Raw genomic sequence first — 9,696 nt, forward strand, 5'->3', positions numbered from 1 at the left:
TATGCTCGGTATACAAAAAGCGGGCCATCCACATGTCAGTGTTATTCAGAGAGGCCTTTGCCCTTGCCCTCCCATCCTTATGGCGGACGTATAAGTGGTTTCAGCCATTTCACTAGGATTATATTATTTTTATTAAAAAAAACAAAAAAGAAAATGAAAGGAAATTATAAATAAGATTAAATATAAAAATTAACTACAACCTCCTAACAGCTCTCAGTTGCAACTAGACAAAGAACAATGGTGGAGATGCAACACGAGCGCCCTCACAAACCCCTTTGATCTGTGTCCAAAAAACCGACTCTCGACGGATCGGCAACGAGCTTAGGCCAACTCGTCCAAGCCACCCATCCACATGCTCGCGCATGTCTGAGTTCGCCATGGGTTGGCCAACATGTAGAGGCCTCTATAGACTAGAAACAGGTATAGTGAAGTTAACCAACATACCAATAACGTGATTACTCTGTATATTCTTTTCTGATCCTCTGAACATAATAAACAAAAATAGATGTTTTAATACTTTTTGATTACAAATGGTTAAATGTATTTTTTTTATAATTAGAAACAAATGTTAGTTAAAATGCAGTTAGGTCATTGAATTAGGTTATTTTTATTCTACTCATCCATGACGCTTTTATTAAAAAAATATTGTCAAATGATTGTATTAAACGGAATTCAATATTATATATTATGGGTATTCCAAAACTGTTTACACTAGTTGCGTGTTACATATTTTTCCTTTCTTTTCTAAACAAACTTGAATAAACTTTTTGGCATTTTATATAGATACCTCTATGAAGGTATTCCGGTGTATTCATCAACAGCCGCCAATCTGTTTGATTTGACGTTTAGTATGAATTCAGTTTGCTAAAGATTGTTTTAATTTAATTCTGTAGCTATGGATCTACTGAAATTTTATGACCAAAGAAAAGCAGGATTTATGACTTGTCATAAGTTTGGCAACCTGATGGATTATGAACTGCTGAAGAGAATTTATTCTTGTAGTGATCATGAGGTTTCTAAAACCAAGTTCACCACCCACGCTACGGATTTTTCGTTACAAAGTAACAGGTAATTTATACTTATGCATACTTGCATTTGTCATTGCTTTCAGTATTAATATTTTATTTCCCTTACCACAAGAACCTATTATCTATCATAAGTAAACTTAGGTCTTATGAAAAAATCGACTTGATTTTATTTTTGTTCATGTAAACCTTAAAATTGCCTAAATGGTTTGGCCAGCTGTATCATGGCCTTCAGTGCTTTGTAAGGTAGCCTTTTCATAAGTAATTCTAATATTATTAATTAGCAACATTTTGTCTTTCTTTTTCCTCCATCAGTAGTATTAATTATTTAGTATTAAATACATGAGTAGTATTAGTATTTTCCTCTCTGCATTCATGTTCAGTATCATGCTGCAATGAAATTTCACTATAACAAACCTTAGTATTAGGAATTCCTGCATAGAACAAATATTTTGAAATCCTTTTGAATTAGCTGTTCAATAAAATTTAAACCCTCTGTAACCAGTAAAGTATCTAAACAAACATTCATCCAAAAAATTCATAATCCTATCAGGAATAAATGATTTATCTTAATGTAATTAATTTAGGTGATGTTTAAGTAGTTCTATGCAGTGAAAAGAACTGATTTGTAAGTAAATATAAACAGCCCCCCGCAGTGTACCTGATACACATATCTCTACAGAAATAATCGAGAGATTTCTCCAGGACTCGCACTGCTATACCACGCTTAGTTCTGTTTACAGTTTTGTACATTGTAACCCAACACTTCTAGTTTTTTTAATGTATTATTGAGTGTGTTGTAGGTCTTGTTTAGTATATGTCTGATAAACAGAGAAAGTGTTCATTATGCATTAAGGTTAAATTTAAAATTATGAATACAGTTGAAACAATTGAACAAAAACAAAACTAGTAATGAAAAAGATTAGGATTTGCTAATTTGTAGGTTTTTCACAATTTTTAAGCAAATGGCTCAACCATTTTATGTTTCATGGTTCTAATTATTCTCTGAGATTTCGTGATTCTGTTAAAACCATTTGACCTCTTAATACTGACATTAAATTTATTATCGGTCCATCTGTTGTTTTCAGGATGTTTTTTGAGCAAGCTGCAGAGCCGATGTTTGAGTGCAATGTTTCAAGTTATCCAGTAATATCTTGCGAGTGTTAAGAAATTATTTGAGCTCAAAGTATTAACTGTTTAAAAATTTTATTTCATAACCTACTTCAATGACAGCGCTACCAGTGACCGTCTTGAGAATCTTCCTGCATCATGCATTTGAAGACATTCACATTTTATGGGCCCCTATACGGTCCATGTAATTAAGTCTATGTCAAATTTGGTCTCTATATTGGCTGTCTCAGGGCTATATTGTATCAATAATATTGACATGTGTTCGTATCTACATATTCTAGGTACTATTATATTGACTCAATAATGTTGATCTTGTAAGGCTTTATGTTGCTATATTTTAGTGAGTTAACCATATAAAGTTGGTTTCATTACATTATGATGATTCGTGGGTACTAAGTATTAACTAAGGTTTGATATAAATCTTGCCATGGGTTTGATATAAATTGAACATTAACTGTTTGAGGAAGGCTAAGATATTGTCTGTATTTGTAGAGGAATAGCTATTAGTTTTTGATATGATAACATATGAATGTTAAATATTAGTTAAAACACTATCACCTGAGGGCTGAAACATCAGGGAAAAATTAAGTTGATAGATAAGGATTAAAAGATACTTGTGTTTTAATTGACGTTATCTACTCTCAAACAAAAAAGTAATATTTGGTATATGAATAATATAGTTAAATATTAATGTTAAATAAAATTTAATTTACTATTACAATAAATAAACACCGAAGCTATTCCATTATAATATTTGTGGAGAGGATAGAAAATAAAAATTAAATATATAGTGTTTTAATCCCTGCAAACACTTTAAAGGACATTTTAGGAAGTTTGTCTGTTTAACACGCAAAATTGATTATGTTTTGTTAACACATTTGTCTGGTAATTTTTTGTACTGCCATTTACAAAATGCTGGCATTTTTTGACACTGTCTGTAGGAATGATATGGTCTATATATAAACAATGTTACTTGTTAAAATTATATATTTTTCAGTGAAATTTCACAAAATGAAATAAGATAAATTCGTCTATATACCAGGTCATTCAAAAAGTCCTGTCGTTTTTTTGGGGGAAATTATAAATAAATAAATATTTTCAAATAATCACCTTTATTCATCAAAATATCCACCGTTACAGTCGGTAACCTTCTCCCAACGAGATGGTAAAGCCCAAATTCCTTCCTTAAAAAACTGTTGATTTTTACTGCAAAAATAAGTGGTCAGTTCGTGAATTAGGTTGTCACGGTCTTGAAAACATTTTTGTCTCAGATTGTTGTCGAGATCTCTGAATAGGTGATAATCAGTGGGTGACAGGTCAGGGGAATATGGTGGGTGAGGCAAAACTTCCCAGCCTATTTCTGTCAATTTTTCCCTGGTCAATTTGGCGGTGTGTGGTCGAGCGTTGTCTTGAAGAAGCAAAGGTCTTCTTCTGTTGACTAAGCAGGGATCAAAAGTCTTAAGCTTGGATTGGCAATGGTCCAGTATATTGCAGTATACTTCTGCAGTGATGGTTTGCCCTTGATTCAGAATCTCAAAATGCACTATACCTTTGGCTGTCCAGAAAACAATGAGCAAAACTTTCTTTGGATGGAGATCTGGTTTTGGAAATTGTTTAGGTTTCTCATCTGCCGACAACCACTGATATGATCGTCTGAAGTTGTTGTACAACACCCATTTCTCATCACAGGTGATGATTCGATTCAAAAAGGGTTCGACTTTCAAGCGGGAAGTTAACGAAGATGCAGTTGTCAAGCGAACAAGCATATTGGCATCTGAAAGCTTATGAGGAATCCATTTATCCAGTTTTTTCACTTTTCCCAGTTCTTTAAGGTAATTCCAGGCAGTGGTGGCTGAGATATTAAGTTGAGAGGCTATCTCTGAACAACTTTGACGCGGATCCAACTCTACTACTCTTCGAACGTCCTCCTTATCAACTACAGTTGGTCGACCTGAGCGTGCCTCGTCTTCTAGTGTCTCGTCGCCTCCACGAAATTTTGAAAACCAAAATTGTGCCTTCCGCTCAAACAGCACATCTTCCCCAAACACGGAGCATATTTTTCTAGCAGTTTCGGCAGCTTTTGAGCCAAGTTTAAACTCATAGAGCAATGTTGATGAGCAATCAAATCGACCGAATTTGAGTTTCAACTGGAATCATTTTAACTAGACAGTTGGATGGTGACTGCATTAAATTAATCCTCCTTAGCCTCCTATTCATAAAGTATAAACATTTGTGTTTACATGGATAAAAGTTGTATTGAACGGAATTAATTAGCAAACACTCTAGGATCAAAATAAACAACGAACAAACGAAAAATGACAGGACTTTTTGAATGCCCTGGTACATAAATTTTTAATTTTTTTCTTTCTTTAGTTGAAAAAAAAAATATTGAATCCACAAAAAAATTTAAATGAATAAATGAAAACAAAGTTATTATTCTCTTTTTTTATTAGATGAAGTAAATTATTTTTGAATCTTTAACTTTATAAATAATTAATATTCTTTCAGTGAATGGTACTGTTTGAAACATGCTCCAGTATGAAAGGGAATGTTGCAAAAGTCAATGTCAAAGCTACAAAGACGAATTTTCATCATTTGGCTATTGGTGAATGTTTGTGAAATGACAAATTTTTGTCATGCAGACTAATATAATAAAGAAACAGTACCTCCTTTCAAAGTACTGAACCCCTGGAACTTTCATGGTTTGGAGTAGAACAGGTTCTTTTTTGTAAATAAAACCTTCCAGAAGTTTTATTTATGTTTCAGGCATTATTAATTGTTTTACTCAATTTTTATGGTTTTAAGTAGATCACTGTTATGAACTTATTCTTGCTCATGAAGTATAGTGAACTTATGGGAACTTATTCGATCTTATTAGACATTATTGAGATTATTACCTAAGGCCTTTGTTTATTCATATTCCAAGGCTATTCATGTATGTTTTCTCTTTTTTAATGTTGAATTTGACTCTTCATGTATTAAACAATTTTTATTTGATTTTTTCATGAGTCAGACATATTTGTTAATGAATTCATGATTCCATGGGTAAAACTTGAAAAATGAACAAAAAAGTAACTTTATGCAGAAAAACTTCAAAATGTGCAAATTTGTGCAGCAGCCTCAAAATGTATAATATAAAACCATTTTTTATAGAACAAAATTTTCATGGTTCAGATGTCTGTTGAGTTTGATTGAATTTGAAGCTATGAAACAAAAGAGGCAATATTATGAAAATCTGGTCTCAAGTTATTAAGGATTATGAATGGAATATGGTCTGGGTGAGGTAAAAAAAACTCAGATAGTATAATTCTACTATTTGAGTTTTTTTTTACCGCACCCGGACCATAATCTATTCATCTATACACACGGTGAATCAATAATCTTCCAGTAATAAGGATTATATTTGTAAGGATATATGACAGCTATCTTGTAAACTGTATTGAGATAGTCTATACCTTGATAATATGTTATATTGTTTCTTTATTGATTTTTTACGAAGAATCATTATTATTATGATTATATAAAGAACCATATATTTACAGATTGTTAGTCGCTCATCCAGGAACTAGTGTCTCCTTGTATGATGTCACAAAACCTTCAATAAATGGCTATAAGTGCCTTAATGTTTGGACTATCCAAACAAATATACGACCCGGACTTGAGAGCATCAACTGGAATCCAAGTATGGGCTTTTTCACCTATTCTGCTAGGGACAAACACCTAATTTGTGTCGATGTTGAAACCATGACAGAAATTGAAAGGATTGAGTTGAGAGAGACTACAAGAATTTTCCAACATAAGCCTAGCCCTCAGAACCCAGAAATGATCGCAGGTACCTGTTTTGATCATTTTATTATATTATGGTCCTGTATGAATCATTTATTTTATTTATCTTTATAAAAGACATTTTTTTTCTTGAAAGCGATGGTTGGGAGGTATAAAATACAAAATAATTTTCTAACCAACATTAAAAAAGGAGTAGGTTCTGAATTCAATTTTTTTTGTTTATGTTCACTCATAACTTTGCTATTTTGTACTAATTTCTGTTACTTTTTTTTATTAAATGGGTATGCATTCAGAGTTGTCAGATTTACATTTCATCAGGATCCCATGGAAACTTAAGAGAGATTCAGACTGTAACACATCAACAAACACCAGCTTATCACTCATGTGTCTGTGTTGCATGGACTTTGTTGCAGATTCAGTTTCCTTATCTTCCTTGAAAACTAAAGGAATTATCATGGGTATTCCCTCGACCTCAACCTTTCTAAAATTGTCCTTAATGTTATGTTAACAAAATTCTAACTTTTAACTTGCTTCCCTTTTGTTGGGTGGAAAATTTATAATTACCTACTCTTCCCATTAAATATTAATGCATTTATTTAAAATTATTAACATTATCTTGAAAACTATCCTTTCTGCATTGTATATTCCCTCTATTTTCTAGATTTTCTCTATTTTCTTGATTTTAGGTTCCATGTAAACATTTTTAATTTTTACATAAATCCAAAAGATTTGATCCTACTTCTATTTCAATTCATTAATATGTGCTGCATCTCCTCAATACACAATTGTAATATTTTTTAAATTACTCAGGCTCCACACAAAGCGCAATTCAATAGCCACATGTGTGAATTTAGATATTTGTAAATATTTATGTAAGCACAAGCCTATATAAGCTCATGTTGACAGTACTACATCAGTTTTCTTTCACACATCAAAAAGATTTACAGTTTTTAAAAATAGTAAAGAATTTTTCAAACACTTGTCGTTTTTATGGATGCCCTATTTGTGTTTCATTCTTACTTTATGAAGAGTTGGTTACTTTGTGAAGCTGGCTTTAGTTAATAAAAAATCTTATAATCCATATTTCTCAATGTTATTTTCTGTCTCTTCTCATAACGCTACTATATCAAAACATTCTGAATGTGATTGATCCTTAAATTATTCATAAATTTGAATAATTCAATCCCCTCTTTGCCATTGACCCCAATCATGCCAAAAGCTTCATTTCTAAATCCCTTTACACTCACCTTGAATGTAATACCTGTCCATCACAAAATATTTATTTAAATATCATGGCCCTTGCACATTACCAGGTTTGGATTTATCTGGAATTCAATAACTCTTGATTCATGAACCTACAACAAAGTGTTTACCTTATGACTTTTTTTTTTATATCTTTATTGAAATTTACAACTGTACATAATAATACATCAAGTAAATTTGATGTAAGATCATAATAATGACATGATACAGGCATGTAGAGAAACTACCCATTGGTAGCCCTCTATTAACGTTTTTACATTAGAAGGTCTCATAGCCATCTTCTTTTCAGGCACCTCAGAGGATTGTCAGGGATGGAAGAGGAGGGAGTAAGGTTAGAAATTAGTGGGTTTGGGTGGTTAGGTAGTTAATAATGGAAGGATTGATATATAGTTCGGGCTAGATCGGTTATATATGGAACATTAAGGTCTTTTTTGTATGATTTTATTTGTGACAAAGTTAGGAGCATTAAGGATTTTGGAATGTAAGGATTGGATACGAGATGAATTCGAAGGTTTAGTGGAGCCCCAAAGCTGTGCTGTTCAGATAGCCTTATTATTTTCATGTAGATCCGTCTTTTGTAATGAATTGGAAGTTTAGACCATTTCTCTAGTAAGTGCTGTAATAGTCTTGATTGACATGCAGTTTCCTGTCTTTTCAGTCTTATATGAATATTCCAAGTTAGTCGTTTGTTCAAATGTAGTCCAAGGTAGCGAATCTGTTCTGCAGGGGTAAGAGCAAAATTACTAAAGTATACTGTAGGGCAGTCAGATTAACGACGAAGAGTAAAGGTGATTTGTTGGGATTTATTTTTATCCTCCGATTTCGGCACCATTCTTTGAGGGTTGTGGTTTGGAATGCAGAGTTCGGGTTATTAAATGTGAGCACACTTGTGTCATTGGCTTACGTGGTTAGAATAGTGTTAGGATTGGTTGGGATGTCAGCTGTATAGACTGTGTAGAGGATGGCACCGAGGATACTACCTTGAGGAACACCATCAGACTGAGAGAAATGGGATAAATAGGAACCATTGTGTTTTACTTTGAATATAATCTATCTAAGATCTATAAAGAATTTATGGAGTTTATAAAGGATGGAGTCCTGGGTGCCAGACTTGATCAAAAGCCTACTCTATGTCGAAAAAAGTTGGCAAAGGGGCGACATCACCCTGCTGAATTATAATATGAGGGAGAAGAGTGGCGGTTTGCCTGTAATAGAGATAGCGAGAATGAGGTGCTTGGTGGATACCAACAGTTCTAACACCATCATGTGCTGAGAAGCCCTAGAAAAGCTGTATAGTGGAGAGAGAATACACTGAATTCAGGAATGTCAGTGTAAATTAATCACCTTGGGTAGCCGTTGTAATGTAGAGGGGGAGGTGGAGATAGGGTTGACACGGTGGGGATTTAGTAGGGAAAATTTGCCGGTATATATTGTTGGAAGTATGCATACATTATACAAAGTAATTATTGGGTGTGACCAGCTAGGAAAGATGGAAGCTTGGGTTAGGAGTAGCAGGGGGAAATGGAGGATTAAGTTGGTAGGTATAATCTATGAATCTCATTTTCAGCAGAAGAACACGGGGGCTTGAGTTGGGGCAATCAACCAAGCTGAGGACTGAAGACGAAGGCTTAGGAGGGAATATGAATATATTTTTTTTTAAAGAAGGGGACATGCTCGGGACGGCCGGAAGGACTGTCCATGAGACAAAAGTAACATATGTGAAAGAGATGAGATACCTGCAGGCTTTTAGATCCTCTTTGGACTTGAAGGACATTGGCGGGACTGTAAGGGCACGGCAGTGGACATAGAGGAGAAACATAATAACCATGTTGCTCAGAGAAAGTTATGGGAGAAAGCACGGCAGAGAATGGAAAAGAAAAAAATCTGGAGGGTAGTGCTGTAGAATTTACACGTCACAGACAGGATGGGAGCAATCAAAATTGGGACAATCGTCTATAGGAAGTTGGGGTCTAACAGGGATAAGCAGTTACAAAATGAGGTTCAATTCAGGGTGATAACCATTAGAGAACACAACATAGTTACATTAGAAAGCGTATGAGAACCAAGAAAGAGGAGAACTGTCCATATTGAGCAGTAAAAACTTCCAGCAATGAAAAAATAAAAACTGGAGTGACCCTCATGTTGCCACAACTAGATTATATTACAGAAAATGTAGTTATGTATTCCATTTATTGTTTTAAATTTATTTGTGACTTTTGTAAATTTAATTATTTTTTTTTTCATTTTTACTTGTTCATGTTATCGTACGAAGAGTTATTTTATTTTATTCAAAGGTTTAGGTATAGGAATTTATTTTTATTGTAAATAGTTTTTCTTTGTTGTTTTTCTTTTCTATTGTATAGTATGTTATATTGTGTAGTATTAGTTTACGGGGAAAGTTAGTTTAAACTAGTGGGGGGAGTTACGGCCTGAGTCTGCTGTTACTTCAATGTCAGCTGACTGAGGAGATCAGCTGATCCAAATATATATA

The 9,696-nt window shown here is 33.6% G+C and overlaps 1 protein-coding gene across 1 annotated transcript in view; it reads left to right on the forward strand.

The window, feature by feature from the left end:
- The first annotated feature begins 837 nt into the window (after positions 1 to 837).
- LOC106685063 (DNA excision repair protein ERCC-8) overlaps positions 838 to 9,696 on the forward strand; it is a 22,614-nt gene continuing 13,755 nt past the window's right edge. Inside the window, exons 1-2 of the mRNA XM_014427545.2 lie at positions 838 to 1,068; positions 5,699 to 5,988. Of these exons, the coding sequence (XP_014283031.1) occupies positions 896 to 1,068; positions 5,699 to 5,988 (463 nt within the window). The 5' untranslated portion in view covers positions 838 to 895. The remainder of the gene's footprint in view (positions 1,069 to 5,698; positions 5,989 to 9,696) is intronic.

This window comes from Halyomorpha halys, unplaced genomic scaffold (genome assembly GCF_000696795.3).
Source record: "Halyomorpha halys isolate HHAL.00 unplaced genomic scaffold, Hhal_1.1 Scaffold654.1, whole genome shotgun sequence".
NCBI classification, from domain to species: Eukaryota; Metazoa; Arthropoda; class Insecta; order Hemiptera; family Pentatomidae; genus Halyomorpha; species Halyomorpha halys.